This window comes from Alternaria arborescens (assembly GCF_004154835.1).
Source record: "Alternaria arborescens strain FERA 675 chromosome Unknown contig_25, whole genome shotgun sequence".
Taxonomy (NCBI): domain Eukaryota; kingdom Fungi; phylum Ascomycota; class Dothideomycetes; order Pleosporales; family Pleosporaceae; genus Alternaria; species Alternaria arborescens.
The window spans coordinates 22,081-44,139 of NW_021167880.1; the positions used below are offsets into that span (position 1 = coordinate 22,081).

General features: G+C 51.0%; 9 protein-coding genes across 9 annotated transcripts; 8 read left to right on the forward strand and 1 right to left on the reverse strand.

The window, feature by feature from the left end:
* Window positions 1-62: 62 nt before the first annotated feature.
* AA0111_g9091 (putative glycine--tRNA ligase) lies at window positions 63-2,198 on the forward strand (the record flags this gene model as incomplete). Its single annotated transcript, XM_028655611.1, has 4 exons — window positions 63-131; window positions 189-1,658; window positions 1,708-1,926; window positions 1,980-2,198. 4 exons carry the CDS (start codon window positions 63-65, stop codon window positions 2,196-2,198), a joined length of 1,977 nt encoding a protein of 658 aa, XP_028503233.1.
* Window positions 2,199-3,867: 1,669 nt separating this feature from the next.
* On the forward strand, window positions 3,868-5,334 carry AA0111_g9092 (hypothetical protein; the record flags this gene model as incomplete). Its single annotated transcript, XM_028655612.1, has 2 exons — window positions 3,868-3,974; window positions 4,149-5,334. The coding sequence occupies 2 exons, from the start codon at window positions 3,868-3,870 to the stop codon at window positions 5,332-5,334; spliced, it is 1,293 nt and encodes a 430-aa protein (XP_028503230.1).
* Window positions 5,335-5,708: 374 nt separating this feature from the next.
* AA0111_g9093 (hypothetical protein) lies at window positions 5,709-6,642 on the forward strand (the record flags this gene model as incomplete). Its single annotated transcript, XM_028655613.1, has 2 exons — window positions 5,709-5,784; window positions 5,834-6,642. 2 exons carry the CDS (start codon window positions 5,709-5,711, stop codon window positions 6,640-6,642), a joined length of 885 nt encoding a protein of 294 aa, XP_028503231.1.
* Window positions 6,643-6,844: 202 nt separating this feature from the next.
* On the forward strand, window positions 6,845-7,923 carry AA0111_g9094 (hypothetical protein; the record flags this gene model as incomplete). Its single annotated transcript, XM_028655614.1, has 3 exons — window positions 6,845-6,928; window positions 6,990-7,046; window positions 7,114-7,923. The coding sequence occupies 3 exons, from the start codon at window positions 6,845-6,847 to the stop codon at window positions 7,921-7,923; spliced, it is 951 nt and encodes a 316-aa protein (XP_028503235.1).
* Window positions 7,924-9,240: 1,317 nt separating this feature from the next.
* On the forward strand, window positions 9,241-9,802 carry AA0111_g9095 (hypothetical protein; the record flags this gene model as incomplete). The annotated part of the gene is made up of 3 exons (XM_028655615.1): window positions 9,241-9,264; window positions 9,336-9,557; window positions 9,641-9,802. The coding sequence occupies 3 exons, from the start codon at window positions 9,241-9,243 to the stop codon at window positions 9,800-9,802; spliced, it is 408 nt and encodes a 135-aa protein (XP_028503236.1).
* Window positions 9,803-9,944: 142 nt separating this feature from the next.
* On the reverse strand, window positions 9,945-14,057 carry AA0111_g9096 (hypothetical protein; the record flags this gene model as incomplete). Its single annotated transcript, XM_028655616.1, has 2 exons — window positions 9,945-11,037; window positions 11,089-14,057. 2 exons carry the CDS (start codon window positions 14,055-14,057, stop codon window positions 9,945-9,947), a joined length of 4,062 nt encoding a protein of 1,353 aa, XP_028503234.1.
* A 1,514-nt stretch (window positions 14,058-15,571) lies between these two features.
* On the forward strand, window positions 15,572-16,441 carry AA0111_g9097 (hypothetical protein; the record flags this gene model as incomplete). Its single annotated transcript, XM_028655617.1, has 1 exon — window positions 15,572-16,441. The coding sequence occupies one exon, from the start codon at window positions 15,572-15,574 to the stop codon at window positions 16,439-16,441; it is 870 nt and encodes a 289-aa protein (XP_028503312.1).
* A 1,784-nt stretch (window positions 16,442-18,225) lies between these two features.
* Window positions 18,226-19,409, forward strand: AA0111_g9098 (hypothetical protein; the record flags this gene model as incomplete). The annotated part of the gene is made up of 5 exons (XM_028655618.1): window positions 18,226-18,259; window positions 18,312-18,382; window positions 18,434-18,648; window positions 18,702-19,072; window positions 19,147-19,409. The coding sequence occupies 5 exons, from the start codon at window positions 18,226-18,228 to the stop codon at window positions 19,407-19,409; spliced, it is 954 nt and encodes a 317-aa protein (XP_028503228.1).
* A 1,004-nt stretch (window positions 19,410-20,413) lies between these two features.
* AA0111_g9099 (hypothetical protein) lies at window positions 20,414-21,979 on the forward strand (the record flags this gene model as incomplete). The annotated part of the gene is made up of 1 exon (XM_028655619.1): window positions 20,414-21,979. One exon carries the CDS (start codon window positions 20,414-20,416, stop codon window positions 21,977-21,979), a length of 1,566 nt encoding a protein of 521 aa, XP_028503229.1.
* Between the last annotated feature and the right edge of the window lie 80 nt (window positions 21,980-22,059).

Below are 22,059 nucleotides of genomic sequence, written 5' to 3' on the forward strand. Positions count from 1 at the left end.
AGCACTTCTCGTCCACACCACCACTCGACAAATACAAGGTGCCACAGCGCAAGAACGTCGCCATGCCTAGCGATACCACCACATACAAGGGTAAGCCCTTTGAGCGGGCTGCTTTCGAGCAGCTCATGAAGGTATGCGCGTTTGACGAGACACTGCATGCATGCTCATGCTAACAACCGCCATTGTAGCACAAGTACTTCTATGCGCCCTCGTTCGACATCTACGGCGGTGTTGCCGGTCTCTACGACTACGGTCCGCCCGGCTCTGCCCTCACCGACAACATTGTCGACATATGGCGCGAGCACTTCGTCCTAGAGGAGGATATGCTCAAGGTCGAACCCACCATCCTCACCACACACGACGTCCTCAAAACCTCTGGCCACGTCGACAAGTTTGCCGACTGGATGTGCAAAGACCCCAAGACTGGCGAGATCTTCCGAGCCGACCACCTGGTAGAAGAGGTTCTCGAGGCCAGGCTCAAGGGCGACAAGGAGGCACGCGGCCAGAAAGTTGAGGTTGAGGAGGAAGACCCCAAGAAGAAAAAGAAGAAGGTCAAGAACATCGCCGCCGTGAAGCTCGAGGACTCCATGGTCAAGGAGATTGAGGAAGTGCTGGCCAAGATTGACAACTACAACGGCGAGGAGCTCGGCCTCTTGATGAAGAAGTACGACATCAAGAACCCCGCCACCAACGGCGAACTGCAACCCCCTGTTGCATTCAATCTCATGTTCCAAACCTCCATCGGCCCCTCATCCAACCTGCCGGCCTACTTGCGTCCCGAGACTGCTCAGGGTCAGTTTGTCAACTTCCAAAAGCTGCTCGACCACAACATGCAGCAAATGCCCTTCGCCTCTGCGTCCATTGGCAAGTCTTTCCGCAATGAAATCTCCCCGCGACAGGGTCTGCTACGTGTACGAGAGTTCCTCATGGCTGAAATCGAGCACTTTGTCGATCCCGAAGGCGGCAAGAAGCATCCACGATTCGACGAGGTCAAGGATGTCGAGCTTGAGTTGCTCAACCGCGACGTTCAACTTTCCGGAAAGACTACCGTTGAAACCACCAAGATCGGCAAGGCTGTTGAGACTGGTCTCGTAGACAATGAGACACTAGGCTACTTCTTGGCCCGCATCCAGCTGTTCCTGCTTAAGCTCGGTGTTGATCCCAAGAAGATTCGGTTCAGGCAACACATGGCTAACGAAATGGCACATTATGCTGCGGACTGCTGGGACGCTGAATTGCTCACATCATACGGCTGGATCGAGTGTGTCGGTTGTGCTGACCGAAGTGCGTACGATCTGAGCGTGCACATGAAGAAGACCGGCGCGCCTCTGATTGTCCGCGAGACAAGGAAGGAGCCTCTGAAGGTCGAAGAGTTTGTCTGCGAACTTGACAAAAAGAAGTTTGGTCCCAAGTTCAAGAAGGACGGTAAGACCGTAGAAGCAGCCATCGAAGCTTTGTCACAAGACCTTCGTGAGAAGCTATCCTTGGATCTTGAGAAGGAAGGCAAGATTGTCATCGACGTTCCTGAAGTTGGTGATGGCAAGGTAGAGGTACCCAAGGATCTCATCACCATCGAGAAGCGCACCCGTGTAGAGACCATGCGCGAATACACACCAAACGTCATTGAGCCATCGTTCGGTATCGGCCGTATATTCTATGCAAGTACCCATATGTTGAGAGGATCACGTACTTTGCTAACTAAGCCAGGCTCTATGTGAACATGTTTACTGGACTCGTGAGCAGGACGAAGCCCGTGCTGTCCTCTCTTTCCCTCCAGCAGTCGCACCGACCAAGGTCCTCATCGTACCGCTCAGCTCAAACCCCGACTTCGATCCGTTCGTACGGAAGCTGAAGGACAAGCTGCGAAAGCTTGGTATCTCTAACCGCGTTGATGCTTCCGGTGCATCCATCGGTAAGCGTTATGCCGTAAGTCATCTGTTTGCCCCAGCAATTGTGATCAAGCATTAACATATTCCCAGCGCAATGATGAGCTTGGTACTCCTCTCGGCATTACTATAGATTTCCAGTCTGTCAAGGACAACACCTTCACGCTCCGAGACCGAGACACCACAGAGCAGGTCCGTTCAAGCTTAGACGAGATCGCCCAGGCTATTTCAAATATCGTCAAGGGCGAAGAGACATGGTCAGACGTCGCAACACGGCTACCCAAGTTTGAGGGCCAGGAAGTTGACCCATAAGAAAACTGCAACCTAATAGTAAATGCAGTTTACGCTGTTCGATGACAAAGTTGAAATAACACCGAGAAGATTGCTTTCTACAGGATGCATTCGCTGATGTTGTCACTCGCTCTTTCCTTGTGCTACGCCGTGATGTCTAACCTGCCTGCGCCGTAAATGTGCGTCTATCCAAATGTGCTCACCGCACTTCGCGCCACCTCTCAATCGTACATCCTTTTCCATAGCCCATTCTACTAATCACTGTGTCCTGTCCCATATCTCTCCCGGTATCGCACCTGTGAACGCGGCACAGTTGTGCATCAACTAGAGAGGCCTAGCCGACCTGTGCAAACCAAATGTAATTCATGTTACATATTCTCGGGATCCGGGCTGTCCGGCACTTTTCCGCATATCGCATGATCGTCCGGCAGACATTACAGCTAGAACGCTCCTCATTAGGTTGCTCTCTGACGCCTATCACTTTCCACGTAGGATACTTTGTGGAGACGAGAAAATCAAATTACTCGCTGTTAGCAGGGGCTGATACCTCGGCGCCCCTGGCTTTTGGTCCGTCTATTCTCTGGTACACCGGGCGACTACCCGCTGCATCTCCTAGGATCAAATGTAACCAGCGATGACTCGGTCGCGTTGAGCTTGCTCATCTAAGCGTTAGACTCTGGAAATCTCCGAGGAGACTGTATGAAAGAACAGCACCCCGAACAGCCTCGGAGCCAGCGTATACTATACCTTATTCCATAAACTCAGAACAAGGTGCTTTCACTTCCGACAGTCTGGTTGACGATCTACTGGGACCCGCCCGTACCGCTGACTCCGACAGTATGGCCGCACCGTCAAGCCCCGCGCCAGAACTCTGTCCTTGGGCGAATGTGACACCTACAGGATCCTGCTTCCTCGGTACTCCGTAGGATCAACAAAAAGTCGCTTCACTCTGACTCTGACCTGCGGCTCCCACCCTTTGTGACATGCTGCAAGCCGGCAACAGGGCCTGAGTTCCCACGCGCTAACACCTGCGAACGCGTAGCATGAGCCGGAGATTGCGTTGTAACATAACAATGGACGCATTCATGTCGGCAACGGCTTGATTTCAGCATCAGCGCATTTACTCGTCAATCATACGGCCGCAGGGTGAAGCATAGATAGCCTGCTGTCTGATGCTGGGGTTAGTAATCGACCTGTGTCAGATCAACATGGCCAGAAATCAGCGGGCAGTAGAGCCCGCATATCGTTCATGTGGCTGAACATAATCCCATCCGTGTCGGTCGAGGCCAATTTCTTAGCATCCAAAGGTATTGGCGGTTCCGATCATCTCCTGCTAACACGTTCCAACACACCTACATCAATAGCAGCGCACCGTAAAATATCGCGTCAGTCACACACACATAGCGCGAGTTCCACTACCGCCTGCAGATCTCCTCGCCGTAAGTTGCCCGTTTACGCTTATGTCCAGCATGTAAGGAGCGTATACCCAGTATTCACGCGCCCCAGCATCAAGCGACCATCGCTTAGCATGCGGAACCTCAGGTTTTAGCACCAGTTTGCCAGGGTCCTACGAGCGCAGCACATGCTCAAAAGACAAAGCGTTTCTACTTCTTCCATGCGCTCATCATCCTCGTCTCGGCTCCCTCCACGATTTTGTTAGGTCCTTTGCGTCCGTCGGCTTTCCGAGACCATGGACGAGGGACAGCCACCACCCGAAGACGTGGTTGCCCCTCACACAGGCGCTCCACTCAAACGCCCACGAGCTGACTCGGAAAGTACGGCGTCGATCGAGTCCAAGTACGTTGCTGCTCTCTACTCTCGCATCTTTTTGCCACTTTGCATTTCGACGTGGCTGTTGGGCTAGATTCAAACGGAAGGGCTCGGGAGTAAACAACAATGATTGCAGCCTTACCAGACGATCCACCTTGAGCAACAACCGCACATCGAACAAGCTGACACCTTGATTGACAGCCGCTCTGCCCGCACTTTGGCTTCGGACGATTTGGAATATTTCCATGAAAATGGACGAACATACGGCAACGAGACATACTATCTGCCATGTGTGTACAAGCCACATAACGATTTCATAGAGCAGGATCGTTTATCTTTACAACATGAAGTCTTCGTTCGAGCACTTCACGGCAAGCTTACCACTGCGAAATTATTGCCCACCACACGAAGGATCCTCGACTTGGGTACAGGTCCGGGTCACTGGGCTGTTGCCATGGCACGTCAATACCCACAGGCGGAAGTTGTCGGGATAGACATGACTGAATGGGATATCGGTACCACTGAAGCCACGTTAGGCGATGCCAGTGTGACATGGGAGCTGGATGATCTCGACGTCTGGGGAAAAGAAATGGATGTTGACGAGCTGATCAATCAGCTCTCGACTCTCGACTTGGCTACCGAAATGGCTCATCGGAATCCGGTTGAGTCGCTCAGGAAGCCAAAATCAACAGTTGACCTCAATCAACGTGGAGGATCAAGTACTCCAGAAGAGTCTCTGACTATTGACCTCTCGACTCTCACACCCCAACCCGAACCCGGCTGGCATTTTAGCGATTCTTTCGAACTCATACATCTACGAAACATGAAAGGCTCCTTCACTCATTGGGAAGACGTCTATGCAGAAATATATAAGAGTCTCTCGCCTGGCGGGTGCATTGAACTTGCAGATTGGGATCTGGGCCAGGTGCCACTGGGTCCGGGTGAGATTACAGCAGCAAGCATACCCATGCCTACTCTTCGTAAACTGTATGTGGCGTTTATGGAAGCATCGTTCAAGTCTGGTCGTCCGCTCGGCCTCTTCTACATGCATCACACTTATCTCGAAGAAGCGGGATTTGAAGACATTCGAACAACCCACGTCAATGTCCCAGTCGGGCGATGGCCACAGGACGAGGCGCAAAAGTCGCTTGGTAAGATGATGTTTGTGTTGGGTATGGAGATGTTTGAACCAGTTTGCTTGCGCCTCTTGACGACATGGGGTAGTAAGAGCAGGGTCTGGACTGCCGAAGAGCTCAGGGCAGATATTGCAGTGGCACAACAGGAAGTCAAAGAATATGTCGAGCGATCCGAACGTGGAGAGGTGGAAGGCTGGTGTGCAAGCTTCAAGTGGGTCACTGCCAGGAAAAGCTGGCACGCTGAGAAGTGAGTTTAATTTGGTTATATGAACTTGTCAACATTTGCATTGTACGGGGTTGGCGGTATCGTGAGTTTAATGTTGGTGTTACGAGTAATGACTGCTTTGTACATTGTACATTTCGGCTATGACATGCAATTCAACTAGACTACTCTGTCAATGGAAGGAGTCCATGTACCTTCAGACGGTTACCCTGAGCCTAGACGGTCATTAGGATGTTGGCAAAGTCAGTCTACACTCATCCCCACTTCGCCGAACATGGTAGGCATACTCGTTGCATGGAGAATATGAAGTTCGGAAGGTGGAGCCGTAGCAATGTTATATATCAAAGAAACGAAGCTGCAGGTGAACTATCACACTGCTTTTCGCTTTTCCACAATCCAAACATGTCTGTAAACCTCTCAGCCAATATGCTCTTCGGAGTCAACGGTATCGTAGCCGTCATCACAGGAGGAGGATCGGGTAGTCCACCCATGCATCAGGTTTCACAACATGGCCCTAATGTAAATAGGAATCGGTCTGATGATGACCAAGACTCTGGCAGCCAATGGTGCCCATCGCATATACATTGTCGGCCGCCGCGAAGACGTACTCCGCTCAGCTGCAGAAAGCATCAACCCCGAAATCGTGATCCCACTGCCCGGCGATGTCACATGCCGCGAGTCTCTCCTCGGGATCGCAAATCAGGTAGAGGCCGAAACCGGCTACATCAACCTTCTCATCTGCAATGCCGGAATAATGGGACCCAAGCCGCTCAAAGCAGCACCGGGTGCCCCTTTGCCGTCGCTCTCAGAATACAGAGCGCACGCTCTCGAGACGCCCATGGAGGAATTTACAAAAGTATATGCGGTGAACACCACAGCTATATACTACACTACTCTCGCCTTTCTCTCCCTACTCGACGCCGGAAACAACAAGAACAACATGGGCGCAGACGTCGGCTCCCAAGTCATAACGACATCGAGTATCGGCGGCTTCTCGCGCTTACCCGGTGCCTCGTTCGCCTACAACAGCAGCAAAGCAGCCGTTACGCACATGACGAAGATGCTTGCTACATCGTTTGTTCCGTACGGCATTCGCTGCAATGTGCTTGCGCCCGGTATCTTTCCCTCTGAGCTTGCAATGGGAATTATTGGGGCGTTGGACCCAGGGAAGACTGGAGAGATGGATAAGAATATTGTGCCGGCAGGAAGAGCGGGGAGGGAAGAGGATATTGCGGGTGCGGTACTCTGGATGGCGAGCCGGGCGGGGAGTTACTTGAATGGGAGTGTGGTTGTGGTCGACGGGGGGAGATTGGGCATGTTGACGTCTACATATTGAAATGATTAGCGGTAGATTCGGATAGGTACTGCCCGTGCTTCATAGCAACTGTTGTTGTTGTTAGATGCTGTTCAGATTTCAGTACCTGAGTAACGGAAGCCCCACTAGCGCGCTTTCCCCTGCATGTTGCGGAGTTGAAGCCACACCTCCGCACCAGCTTGCTAAACCTCGACTACGATGCGCGCGTGCTGACCACGCGACAATGCCTGCACAAACACACAGGCTCAATTCAAATGAGCTTTTGAAGAAGCCTGGCTTCCTCGGCGCCGCAGCGCGCTTCTGGCAGGTACGTCACTCTAATAATGGGCATCGTTCGCGAATGGACAGCTAACAGACGATGTTTGCAGCGCTCGTATGCTTCGGACTATGTTGGCATTGCGATACTGACATGCGGGTATATATTGGTGAGTGGCCTAGAAGATGGCGATTCTGTGTAGTCGTAAATATCTAGAACTGACAAACTAGGCACAGATACAATTCCTCGCCGAGCCCTTCCACCGCATGTTCTTCCTCGACAACCTCGCCATCGGCTACCCACACGCAGAAGTAGAGCGCGTGCCAGTCTCATGGCTCTTCATATACGCCGGCGCGGTGCCCCTCGGTGCACTCATCGCCTGGGCTCTCATCCTCCGCCCCGGAACACACAAGGCGCATGTTACCATCCTGGGCTGGTTCATCAGCATGATCTTGACCATGTTCATAACAGACGTGATCAAGAACGCTGTTGGGCGTCCCCGGCCAGATTTGATTGCGAGATGTAAACCCGCTCCTGGGACGCCAGCACATCAACTCGTCACATTCGAAGTCTGCACCGAGACAAATCACCACGTCCTACACGATGGCTGGCGCAGTTTCCCCAGCGGGCATAGCAGTTTCTCCTTTAGTGGTTTGGGCTATCTTGCACTGTTCATTGCAGGCCAATGCCACGTTTACCGCCCTCGCGCCGATCTCGCCCGCGTCCTTCTCGCCCTCGCCCCTCTCCTCGGCGCTGCAATGATCGCTATTTCCCGCTGCGAGGACTATCGACACGATGTGTACGATGTTAGTGTTGGGTCGGTGCTGGGCATGGCCGTTGCGCATTACACGTATAGGAGGTATTATCCGGCCCTGAGGAATAGGCAGTGTGCTACGCCGTTTCCTAATCCGGCGGACGACAAGGGCTGGGGGAAGATCAAGGGCGACGAAGAGAGCTTGAGGGCTGCGAGTGAGTTTGAATTGGATGACCTTGATGAGGAAGATGGTGTGGAGGGAGAAGGGAGGCCGTTGAATGGGAGACGATAAATCGTGTGGTTGTCTTGAGAGATTCAGGCTGATCCGCTCTGACGTCTTTGCCTGCAGTCGCCGGCAGAGCCATGTCTCATCTGCCCTTCCGTTATGTAAAGCTCTTGAGAATAGAACAACGCGTGGTGGACGACCGCCAGAAACCCTACAGCGAAGCATCCAAGACCCATTGCAATTCAATACTGACTCTGTTCCTTTCCTCGCTGGAACGACCACTGCTGAATACGGAGCGTGCACGAGCGCGGGAACGGATTGTGATTTTGCAACATCTGGACTTTTTTCAGGACCTCGACGTCCCAGAGGTCTCTTGTGTCTTCAACTCACCATTGATATTATTAGACTAAGAGATAGTGACGTACTATATCTACTCAGCCTGAACCCAGCGGCTCTAGTACACAAAACCCACCACTTACGAACGCCGGTGATTAGCCGTCGCTCAGGACCGTCGAACGCTCACTGTCTCAAGCTCAATTGGCTTTTCTCATTCCGAATGTCCTGTTCAGCAAAAAGCAGCATGTCGTCAACGCTCCTGGACGTATACCTGCAGCACGTTTGAATTGGTACAGTAGCTAGGGTTGTCTCTGCTGCTGCGCTTTGCCATCCGCATGCGGTGCCTAGTTGAGGTTGTTGGATAGCTTGTCTGTGGTGTTGAGCTGCTACTTTGCGCGAGCGTTCAACTACTTTCTCAGGCCGCCCGCGGTCACTCTCGTGACCTATCAGCCCGCCACTCCCACCAAGCCGACCATTTCATCAGCTCGCCATCGAGAAAGTCGATATTCTCTTCAGCTTGTTAAATTGCTAGCGTTGCTACCTTTTAACGACCATTGCTACCATGCAGTCGAGCCTAGAGCTGCGTTAAACAGCTTTTGATGTCATGTGCCTGCCGATAGACTAAGGTCTTATGGCTATGCGTTCTTGCTACTCTGCTCCTCGTCATGTGTGGCTTTATCAAGGCTGGCTGGACAAACGCTTAAGGCTAGTAGCACCCTGCCATACTCTGTGGACACTTTCCTATTGTAACAGTCAAGACAAATCTAGATATCCTTAGACTCTGTGGCGTACTCCAGAGGAGGCTGGCAACACACATCAATGGTGCTACAGGCCGGCCTCTAGTCCTGGTTCATGGTAACCAAGAATAGGAGGGTGTCCAGCGTTAAGCTCCTATCCTTCAATGGACTTCAGACGTGTAGTCGTGTATAAATACTCCGAGTTGCGCAAAGGTCTCCAGAATCATCAGTCCTCAATCACTCAACTCATACAGCTACTTGTACGCTCGCATCTTACATACAGGCTTTAGCAGTCCAATACTTCGGAAAAATGGGTGACTTTGACCGTCCTGTTGTGAGTTGATAGCGAGGATCGGCACCTAGCCAATTTCAACAGCAACAAGTCCAGCTAACGTCACTTCCTAGGAGATCGCAAACTACTACTTTGAATGTCAAGGAGGCTACCTGGGCAACGTCAATATCAAGTTCGCAAAAAAGAACGGACCATACGATGGGCAGAACTGGACAACACTAGCTTTTCGCTTGACTGGTGCGAGCCACCAGAGCACCGGCAAACAAAGTCTTCAGAATATAAACAACCACGGTGCCCATGATAACATGATGAATTGGCTGCGGGGAGATGAACCAGTACGTATAGCGCGCAGCTTTCTAACTTTACCCAAACTCTGTGTTCTGCATCGAATGATGTTTCAACTAACCGTTTGGCGCAGTTCTACTTTGAATATGGTGCTGCCGCTGCTGTGTCCGGATTTTGGTCTTGGGGTTCACCCAAAACCACAGGATGGTACAAGCTTGGTGGTACCAAGTGCTACAGTCTCATGTTCGATGGCACAGTTGGAGATGTTAGAATCGGAGAAGAGAAAGTCCACTAAGGAAAGAGTTTTTGTAGCGGGTTCAGCGGACATATTCAATGGATTTCTGCTGCTATATGAAGCGTGCACTAGTGCGGTAGCGGGTTGTGATGATGATGTAACACTTGGACCTTTGCACGAGTTGTCTAGGATTGAAACGAATTCATTGGTATCTTCTGACCACCTCTTTATCAACTTCCTTACTCATCTCGGAACCTATTCCACCCCCATGCTCTTGATTCAGTATCTTGGCAATGCTGTAAGCTGCCTGCAGCCTCGGAGATCGACTTTCAGCCCAGTCACCGCCTTCTGGGAATTCAGAGTCCCGGCAAAATAGCTTGGTTGGGTTAAGGTTGAGGTGCATGTTACCAAGTGAGTCTTTGCCGCTTGGTCTCGAGAGGAGTTTCTCTAACACCAATCGCATGTCTTCAACTCTCTTCAGCCATCTCTCGATCCGAGGATCGAAACACATGGGACGTTGACGTGAAAACTCTAGGAGCAAGCCTGCAATGCCCGCTGCAATCGGGGTTGCGCAGGAAGTCCCTGTCAATCTCTTGAATCCAGGGTCTCGCTCTTCAGTAGGAAGATCCACAGGCCATGTTGATCTTATCCTTTCGCCAGGCACCGTGAATCTGGATCTGCCGCCTATGCCGAACGGATTGAAGTTGCTCGGTCTTCCCTCAGCGTTGGCTGAATCAACAGCGATGACTTCCATTGCACGAGCCGGGTACGCCATACCAGTCTTTGCCCAAATGCCTTCATTTGAACTTGCTGCGAAAAGCAACACCTTCTGCTCCCGAGCACGCTGGATTGCTGCATCGAGTGCATCGTTATCATTGAGCTGCCAACCGAGACTCATGCTGATGATGTCGACTTTCTTTTTGACGGCATCCGTAATTGCGTCCGCTACGTGTTGCTTCTCGATTGGTTCGTTGCCCTCGCAAACTCGATACACGTACACATGCGCGTAGGGACAGACGTCTAAGATCAGACCTGCGGCATGTGTCCCATGTCCTTTAGTATCGGTATCCCATGGCAAAGAAGGATGCAGCTCCGTTCCACGCTTGATCTTTGGCCCTTTCAATAACCCTGGTACCCGACCTTTCGTCAATTTTCTAGCTACACCGCTATCGATCACGGCAATCTTTACACGTCGCTCTGTTTTGGTCTCCTTGTAGGAGTCATCCTGATACTTATCCAGAAATACGTGGGCATTTTCACGGAGATTCTCAAACCATTCATCGACACCAACCTCACTGTATTATGTTAGCGAAGTCTCGAAAAGCCAACAAGTAGTCGCCACTTACGCTGGAGATCTATCGTCCTGCATAGATGTTTCATCTCGTGTCGGTACGCTCTGTCGTGGAAGATCTACGGAAGAAGTCCTTCTATGGCTCACGTTGTGTGCTTGTGACACCCGCAATTTATCTGACTTGATTCGTTCGTTCGATCGGGCTCTCCTCGCCTTCTTATCTGGGTCCGGTTCGTCGAAATCCCGATGCCAGCCCCCTGGAACAGTCCACTCTGCGGCTCCGGTAACTGATGTATCTGTCTGAAATATGGGAAGCGGTTTTGATGGGATCTCTGACTGAAGCTGCTTATCCCGAGCGGTTTTACTGACAGATGTATTGTCATCGTTCTGTGGCTCCCCACCAAATGCGTTCTCCGGTTGTGCTCTATCGCTTTTCGGAGAAGCGGACACAAGATCCTTTGGAGATTCAGGTATCGCTTTTTGTATCCCCTCAAGAGTCGGAAAGAATAGATCTTTGTACGAAGAAGGTGGTTTTCGCGCATTTTTTGAAGTATCATCAGTGCTCACGTTTAGAGATGGAGCGCATGTGCGACTAGACTGATCCACTGCCTGCTGGACTTGGTCTGGTGTCTTGGAATCTTCCGCTTGGTCTACATTGCTTACGCTATCTTTGGAGCCCAGTATCTGCGCTGATGCTCGATCAGTGTCTTTTGGCGTTTCGGATGATCGACGAATCCGCCTCGAGTCAGTCGACGCAGAACGGGGCTCTCGCTTTCTTCCGGTATTCGAAGTCAAAGAAGCTACCTCATAGTTTGAGTGTGAGCTCGTGGGTCTTTCTCCTTCAATTTTGACTCGAGATTCTACGTCGACTATAGGTGGCTCTTGGTTATCCTTTCGTTTCACGGCGTATCTCGAAGATGAATGCTCTGTTATCGTTATTGACGGTGCCGAAACCGTTCGCGACATCCTCTCATCGCCTGGATGCGTGCGATTCGAATGGACCTTTCCTTCGGAATCATGCCTTTCGCTTGGTTCTGAGACGGATGGAAGTTGTTCTGAACGGCGTTTGCTCCCTCCCACGGGTGTCTCTAACCAGTTCGATTCCCTGTATTGTTCACCCGCTGAAGCCTGTCTGTTAGCTCCCGCTGACCTATCCGGCGTTTGCGATTCCTGCACTGATTTCGAGTTGTCGCTAACTTTGTTCCGTTTGGAATCCACTTGTTCATGTTTTGGGTCTGGTATGCCGACTTCTCGTGTAACCCCTGACTCTGGTGCTGGCTGCGCCTTCCTCGCTTCAGCCTTCTCTTGCAATTTCTGGTCCTGAGTCTTTGTGCGCGCCTTTTCATTTTTCGTAGGACTTACTCTCTCTAGCTCTGAAGGTTTCTTTCTAATAAGATCTGGAGAACGACTGACGGTAGAAGATGATCGTCGCCCTTTATCTGGAGTAGCGCTTTGACTGCGATCGATCAGTTCGTTCCGACTAGACTTTCTTCTGTTGGACTGCTCAGATCTTTCTTCAGTACGATCTGAACCACGGATGACAGCAGAGGCAGAACGCGGACGCTTCGGTGGATCAGCATTCGACTCGATTGCTAGTGAATCCTTCGATAGATCCTTACTACCCAGAGGACCTGATGTAGAGTATTTTCTGTCGAGCTCTCTGAGTTTCTCTTTAGTAAGGCTTGGAGACTGCGAGACGGTAGAAGCAGAGGATTGGTGTTTCGCTTGCTCATTCCTTGTTGATCGAGCAGAATCGTCCTTCGATGTATCTTTCGCACGCGGGCGGTCAGAGACAGATTCCACCTTCGGCAAGGATCTTTTCGGACTTTGTGGCGTATTGGGAGCCCGCTTGTCGGATTTTGGACTTGGACTTGAGGGATTTATCTGGCTCGAAACTTTCTTCCTGACATCTGACTGCCTTCGGCTATTGCTTTCGTCCTTGGCCTCTTGGCCACTAGAGCTAGGACGTTCACGGGTGGTTCTCGCGGCATCACCGAAGTTCCGAGCCTGGCTTTCCTTCTGCGTCGCTGGTGGGTCTTGGTTTCGATGTTTTGGGTCTGTCCTTCCTTTCTCCTTCCACTCAGTTTGAGTTGCCTTCTTTATGGCTTCAATCTCTTTATCGACTTGTCTTTTTGTTTCTCTTCCCTTATTCACCTGTTCTGCTGCTCGTCTCTTAGCTTCGGTCGCTCGTCTTTCGGCATTGGCCTTTTCTTTTTCCATCGCTGTCTCCTTTTCTTGTGCGATCCGCCTCTTACTATCCTCTTCCTGCAAAAGAATCTTAGCTGAGCAGTTTTTTAGCAATTTTTTGGTGTCTTTGAAGCACTCCAGGTGGTCAGATTCCTCTCCGCCTTTGTATCGACCTGCCTGGAGTATGTCTAGCAGCTCGAGACACCGCGTCGAGGCATCGTTGTATTTCCCCAGGTTGAAGAGTTCTTTTGCGAGGTTGAATCTGACTTTCACTGTCTCGATGTGGTTTCTTCCTAAGCTCTGCTCTGCTCTGTCCAGGGTCTCAATGTTCACATTGACTGCCTTCATAATGTTGCGGTCCGAGCCCGATCGGAACAAAGCTGAAGTGAGGTCGACACGATCTTTGATAACATCCTCCATGGGTTTTCTGGCCTCAGTGTCCACAATGGCTTGGTATGTGCTGATTGCTTTGCCATAATCGTTATTGGCCAAGTAAGTGTCTGCTAATCGCCGCTGAGCATCGAGATGTCGCTTTTGTGCAGCCGAGATGACGCTGTTTTTCGATCCACTCAAGCTTTGGTATCGCTGGAGATTCTCTAAAGTTCTCTTCACAATTTCCAGATGACAGTTTGTGGCTCCCACAATGTCGCCCGCGCTCATGAGAGTGTCAGCCAATCGCTCCCGCGAGTTCAGCGTGGATTCATCCAACTTTCCGCGACGCTCTTCGAGCAGCTTTGTCGCTTTATCGAAAGGCTTCACTGCATCTTGATAACGCGCCTTGCCCACGAGGTCGTCACCTCTCTCGGTAAGCACTTTGATGTCATGGTCGACTGTCATATCACAAGTGATAGGACTGCTAGGCCACAGTAACCCCAGGGCTTTTCTTCGTACAAATATTGATCATAACGAGACCGCATAAACCGTATAATAGTACGTTGCTGGTGCCGTCGTGCAAGGGATCTCGGTTGCCGTCTATCTCCAAACGGTGGCTCGTGCCGCGAAAATCGCGAGGTCCGAAACGGTGCAGAACTGGATACTAAGTTGAGTCGCAGTAAGATGGAGTCCTTCGGCTGACCTCGTGATGCCGCTTAGGCAGCTGTAGGGTGGGGGCTGAACATAGTTCGCCTGCATGCCCCATATAGGCCAAGCGAATATGCAGCCATTCAACGCAGTACCGGACTAATTGCCCATTGTTAAGTAGCCCATTGTAATTGCGGCACAGCCCCGATACCCGCCAGCCTTCGAGATTCCCAGCCTGCATTTTTCACATTTCTCAAGTCAGTGCCGGCCATGTAGCTTCAATCTTCGCGGCGATGCGAATTAGTTCCACCACATGCCTGTACTTCCTCCTGCGCCTCAGAAAGAATCATGGATAAAAAGTCAAACTTCCCATGGCCCAGATCTGGGATCCAGGCGGCGACCTGCATCCATCCTTGATCCCTTGCCGAGTTTAGTCGATCGAAGGGCGCACACGTCACCTATCGTGGCTGCTGCAGCTGTCGAAGAGACCGGACCGGTCAGCCCAACGCTCCAACGGCCTTCTAATGAAGTCATTGGGGGAGCTTTCGTAGGAGCATTCTTAGGCTTCTTGATATTGCTACTCCTCATAAAATGCTGTCGCGGCCGAGGTCCCAAAGACGGCGAGAAGAATTCCACAATCTCTAGTTCTACATCTACAGGAAGAACCCCTGGAAACGGTCCCCTACCTCCGCCGCCCATCTATGATCCTCCTGGTCGAAGAAAGACGACCACAGGACAACGAGAAACAGAGAAGTTTGTTGCTGCAATCAGGGGGGAACCGGCATTAGTCGTGAAAAGAAAACCCAGACCGCACCGTCCTGGAAGGCACGGTGTAGAGGACTTGGAATCTTTCTCAAGCCACAGCGACAGGCAGGAAAAAGGAAGAGTATGTTCCCATCTCTGCATGTATTACTTCAGCCTAACTAAGTCAAACCATAGTCTGCTCGTCGTGGTGAAGGTATCGAAATCCATAGGATGGATATTCCTAATAATTTCCGACTACCTGGATTCGGCGAAGTGATAAGGGAAGTCAAACCTTAGGTACCAGGGCTAAGAAGTAGCATATAAAGATGCGCCATCCAGACAAAAGATCTCTTCATCGCGAGAAGATAAGCTTTTGCGGCGGCAAGCTGGGCTGGGCAGCTGGCCGGGGAACACACCGGATGCACACAGCCCCACCGGTCATGCAGCTACACGTATACGGACGCTCCACATCAGCATCAGCAGCTCATGCATACATCTGACATATGAATTTCCCCTACCCATCTAAGCTTGCAAACATCCTATCTAAGTAAGCATCAATTGTAGCCTTCCACCTCAGTCATCTCGCCATGTCCTATACAAAGCCAACTTACTTCCTTACGCCACGGCGTCCAAGCCCACCAGATGGACCCATACGCCTAGGGGCCATTATACCCTCACCAACTCAACCCGACGAGCCACTATATCTACCTCCGCCACCCCCGAAATCTGATACCAGCAAGTTTACAGAATACAACTGGAGCGGTTCCCACGCCAAACAATCATCGTCTCACTTCGGAGTCTGGACCTCTTTTCTAGAATGTGTCCTTGGAATTGGTGCAGATGTCAGTGTGGGCTTGGACAGATCTCACCACCAGAGCTGGAAAGTGGATACGATGACGACGCAGTCATTTTTACCTAGTCGCACTTTCCTGGAACAAGTGGTGGGACATGAAGATGTGAGAAGGTACATCACCGAAAACCGTTTCCGCGAGAAGGTCTATATAATCACCGGCGTTATGATCGCATCCTCGGCCGATATCTCGGGCCAGAGACTTCAGGAGAAGGGACTCTACGTTCATGCTGGCGTTGATGCGGCGGCGTGGGCTGGTGTGCCTAGTGGCCTTTCGTTCGGTCCAGAAGGAAACTGGAAACGCAAAGCTGAGACAAAGGAATCGAGTCGAACAGCAGATGATTTTGTCTTTGCGTATAGGATTCGTGAGATCAAGGTACGGAGGAAAGGTGGAGTCAAGGCGGATAAGCTGTATGACAAGGGTGCTTTATTCGATACGGACAAAAAGAGGAAGACAGAAGACTTGTATGAGGTAGAGGTTGATGGCTTGGGTGACGAACCTGATGTTGATGATGTCGATCTGGAAAATATGGAGGTCAGGCAGAAGATTGGAGTCGAAGGGGAAGAAGAGGAAGTTGTTTGTGTTTTGCCAGAACCTATGGATTGAGTACACAATTGCATGAACATGCAAGCAAAATGTATATACTGGGAACAAGTACAACTGCTCGTGGCAATATTGTGATAAGTGTTTGAGGTTTCCGAAGTCCAGGTGCAGGCTAGCTCCCGTACGCTAGTTCACCTGGGCAGTGGGCGGGCACCCAGGACCCTGACCTGAGGTCTCCACGGAACCACTCATCACTGAGATCGGCACCACGATCGCGCTGGGCTCTGTACCTTTCATGCGGCTTCTCACGACGCCGGCTGCATACAATACGAAGAACTATGTCGACGCCATCATTGCTACCAAGCACGTGTACGCACAGAGAAGGTAGTCGTGTTTTACGCGTAAGTCGCGTCGAAGCATCGCGACATGCACGCGTCACGACCGTCTGCTTGCGTAGTATTTCCACTCGACCCAAGTCCTAGCAGCCGTTGCCCAGGGTTCGGAGGGCGATCGCCTGACCAACAGTCCTGGCGGCACTGACCGATGGCTTTGTCCAACACTTAAATTTCCCCAACACACTCGACTTGTCTCATTTCGAGTGTCGTCTTTGACACAACAAGCACATCGTCGACGCTCCCGCTGCCGAGTCGGACCGGGCCAGTGAGCATGGGGAAAGGCTCGTCTAGGTCTGTGCGCACTTGCAGTACAATGCCCCTTGTCGTCCCACTTCAATTCGTCACCCTTGAACTGCTGGTTTGACCCAAAGCGAAACTGCGAGAAAACGATGCGCCGGAGTTCAAAACCTTGATACATAAACTTATGGATTGCTTAGACCTCCATCAAACAAAAATCGGGCTTGTGGTTTAGTGGTATAATACTCCCTTAGCATGGGAGTGGTCCAGGGTTCGATTCCCTGCAAGTCCATTTCTTTTTTGCTGACAACGACGTCGTGGCAGATGGTGCTGATGTCGCTGAGATCGCCCAGGATCATATTTTTGGCCATGTCAGATGGTCCGCGTAAACCGTCCCTCTGGCTGGTTCTAAGGTTGCTATTTGCACAAGACGCTACAGTGACTACAAGACTCCAAATCACGACTGTCTGCGGTTGAGCTTCCTCGGGTCTTCGTGTGTGATAGTGGTTTCCATCGTGTTTGGTTGGTTTGGCACCAGGTACCGTTCATTGCAGCAGTGCGCCATCGAAAGAACATACCAAGATGTCCCGAAGCATGTCTTTGAATAACACGACAAGGGACGCGAGAAGTTGGTGCTCATAGAGAAGGCATGACATTAAAAACCACTACCACCCTTCCCGGATGGGCCTCTCCTGAACGGAGTTGTCGCCATGAGCACGCTTAACAGGTTACAGCAAGATATCTTGTTGAACATCCCCCGAAACCGGGCTCGATGTCACCTGAAATGCCTTCATCTTTGAATTAGAGATCAAATTATCAGCAATGTCGATGTCGACAGTTGAGAGACTTACCAGCTGTATAGTATGAAAAGATCCAGAAACGCTCGATCAAGCTTTGTGGACCACCCTAACGTAGTATCGAGGGCAAAACAGAATCGCTGTCGACAAAATGCATCAACAGCCAAGTACAAGCAATTACTGATTGCCAATGTAACTCGGTTCATTACAGCGAGTTCGGTGGACAAAATCACGCACCGAGATGCATGTTGCTGGATCGGCCGAAAACTCGGTGGAAGACTAGATATATAAGAAACCCGCGTTGCACTTTGTAAAAGACATCTGAAGCATTGGAAAAAGCATCCAGGATCAAAGAGTCTTACGTTACCTCTTTTTCTTCAAAACTCCTCTCGAATCAAACTCAAACTCGTAGTTCAACATGGTCAGGATCGCAATCGTAGGTGGTACTGGGAGTATGTTTCTTGCTACGTTGGACGAAGCGAACCAAAACTTACATCTTCGAAGACGTCGGACAGGAGATTGTGGACGTGCTTGTCGCTAGCAAGAAGCACGAAATCTTGATCTTCACCCGCAAGGTCGGTACCCACCAGATGCCCCCCTGCAGACCAGTGCTGACTCTCCTTCAGGATATCTCGATGGAAACCACAGATTCGTCCGTTAAATGGGCCAAATCTACCTACGAAAATGTGGATGAATTAGTTGGTCAACTACAAGGCATAGACGTGGTATTGTCATTTATCGCCCCGCATGACCAAGAACAAGGCTTCTCCAGCCAGAAAAACATCATCGACGCGGCAGTAAAGGCCGGCGTTAAGCGACTCGCGCCTAGCGAATGGGTCTCGTAAGTCGCTATTATCTTGCTAGCTCTTTTCCCATATACTAACGACCTGTTAGAGCAGGCCTAGAGCACCTGGACTGGTACACCTTCAAGGCGCACACACGCCAGTACTTGACAGAGCTCAACAGCGGCAAGAAGGTTATTGAGTACTGTCTCTTTCAGCCGGGTCTCTTCACCAATTACCTTACTCCATACCCGTCAACCAAGCACATCAAGCCACTTGAGACACAGTGGGACTTTGCGAAGCGTAGGGCTATCTTACGGGAAGGCTCTGATAACGACTATGTCACGCTTACGACTGCGGATGATCTAAGCAACGTGGTTGCGCGCGCGGTGGACTACCCTGGCGAATGGCCGCTCGTGGGTGGTATTCGAGGGTCTCGTATTTCCATCAAGGAGCTCATCGCCCTTGGAGAGGAGATACGCGGTTAGTCACCCATCTACTTTCAACTCACTTAACTCCATCCTTTATTGTTTCATCTACTAATTAAGGAGTTTTAGGCGAGCCCTTCACGATCGACAGGATCCCGAACGAAGACTTGAAGAACGGAACATGGGACGCTTCCTGGCTTCCTAAAGTCGAACATCCCTCCATTCCACCAGAGTTTGTTGACGCATTTTCGAAGAAGATGGTGGGCGGTATCTCGTTGGCTATAGGAGCGGGATGTTTCGATGTGGGCGATGAGTGGAATCGTTTATTGCCTGATTTTGAGTTTACGGACGCCAAAGATTTTTTGAGGAAGGCGTGGGGTGATGAGAACTGATAACTTGGATTGATCTAGCGTGTTTCGCAGTTGGCAATGGCGGTAGCGCGACCAGTGTAGTCGTAGCTTGGGAAGATTCTCCTAGGGCAGAATCAGAATGTACTGTCGTTCGTTACTGCCTATGCCAAATTCTGCTAGAAGTATTCGACTTGTAAAGAATCTGATCACGGGATCACTACGACTGTGATCAGAGCTGTCGTGTTATCTTGCCGCATGTACCATGTCGTATCACTCCAAGGTCAGGTACGTTAACGAAGGTGAGGCGAGGTTTCGTCCGCCGAAGCTCGGGCGGGCGACCACATCACTACCCAACTCATTACAAACATGCATTCGCCTCCGTCCAAGTGCACAACCCCTCCACGTGAATATGCCGCCACATGTTGACTCCCAAAACGATGAAAGAGCTGCAAAGCGAAGAAAAGTGCGCAAAGGAACTCAGAGTTGCTGGGAATGCAAGAAGCGGAAAGTTCGATGCACATGGGCGTTGCTTACCAACTCAACGTGCGATAATTGTCTGCGAAGGAAAACAAAATGCGTCAGTCAGGAGTTCGCGGACGATTCACCTGGGAATACCAGAGTGACCGATGGAGGAGTAGAAGATCGGCTAGGCCGAGTCGAGAATCTGCTTGAGCGCCTGGTCAACGGCACGGCCTACGCAGGTCGGGACGCGTTGGGAAGTCGCCTCGGTACTGCAGTGATGAACGGTTTGAGCAACTCCGTTGTATGTATATCATGTTGAAGATTTGTCTCCAACTACGGCTAACGCCTGCAAGGACTATGCAAGAAACGTTGACATTACCCCATCCACTTCCCCAGAAGCTACATCGGCACTCACGAGTCCACCACAAAACTCAGAACCATTGCATAGCAATCTTTACACTGGAATATCTGGAAATCTCGTGGCAGCATGGCCTAATAGTCAAGACCTCGACTACATTTGCAAACTCCCAGTTGGCCTCTCAACACACTTGCACATCAAACTGACCTCATCTTCGGCCAAAGTCATGAGCCAAGTACCAGAAAGCCCTCGGGAAATGTTGCAGTTACCACCACCGGGATCGCATCCGGTGCTAATAGCCCGGAAGCTTCTTTTGTTAAGCAGTCTACTGCAGGGTGCGCTATCAGCAGGCCAAATCCCACAAGATCAGCATGGACATTTCAATGAAGTCATGTCTCATGCAATGGATGCAGCAGTGAGAGTTGTGACTTCCAACGACAAGTTGACCGCCTCTGTCGAAGGTATCGAGTGTATCATGATCGAAGCTATGATCCAGAACTACGCTGGCGACCTCCACGGTGCATGGATGACTGCACGCCGGGCATCTGCTGTTGCACAGATGTTGGGTTTGCATCGCGGCAGCTCAAAGCCATCTACTTTCAAAGTCCTGGTTCCACAAACGAGTTCAGGGTTCGATCCAGATCAATTTTGTTGTCGCATTATCGAAATGGACCGCTATCTGTCGTTGACGCTGGGACTGCCGCAATCTTCACTGGAGACTCGCGGGTTTGACGCTGAAGCAATGGCGGCATGTCATCCACTTGATCGCATCGCTCGTCTGCAGTGCATAATCGCGGATCGCATTCTGTCACGTCGAGTGGGGGGACCCAACAAGAAGAAAAGCGAGAATGTCCGACATATTGACGAAATGCTAAAGGAGGCGGCTGCACTCATGCCATCGCAGTGGTGGCTGACTCCGGACTTGGATGCCAACAACTTGACAGCACCGAACCCTCTACCAGAAGTCGCTCGTGCAATGTATCAGTTTTCTCATTTCCATCTAGTCTTACGGTTACATTTACCGTATGTTCTTCGCTCGTCAGGGAACAGCATGTGCGAGCACAGCAAAGCCACTGCTATTCATTCCGCTCGCGAAATCATGTCTCGATATATCGCCTTCCGTAAGTGGAATACTGGAGTTTACTACTGCCGTGGAGTAGACTACCTCTCTTTCATAGCCCTTGTAGTACTGTGTCTAGTGCACATTGATGCGCGTAATCAACCGATGGCCCAGCACGAAGTAGTTCTCGACCACAGCCGTCCGAGTGACCGCGCAATGATGGAACGAACAGTCGGCATACTACGAACCATGGAAGACGACGCCATCGCAACGAAACTCTCTCGTATTATGGAATACCTTCTTCAGGTGGAAGCAGCATCAGTCAGCGGAGTTGGCTACAATACTTTCACTAGTGAGGCTGACGAGGGGCTAGCAACGGAGTGTGACGGTCGGTTTATGGATGAGGAGAACGGCGTGCTGCAGCTCCAGATACCATATTTTGGTACCATCACTCTTCAGCGTGGGTTGGCTCCGTCTACCGTGACAGCTGCGGGGATTTTATCTGCCCAAGCATCTGAGCACACACAGCCATCACTTACAGAGTGGGACAATCAATGGTCATTGCTCGATTCATCAGAACATATGGGTGAACTTGACGATTGGACACTGCAGAGCATCAACGAAGGCCTTTTTGGGGATTTACTCGGGTTTGGAAGTACAGGTCAGGGCCCTGAGCCAGTTTTGGATGAGTCGTTCATTCACATTCCTTCCAGTCTTGAGATGGGAGAGTAGAGTGGAAGGCGCAAGGGTGGAGGCGTCTTCATCGCAAATAGGCCTAGCGCATCGCGCAAGGAAGGAGCTCTCATATCTGT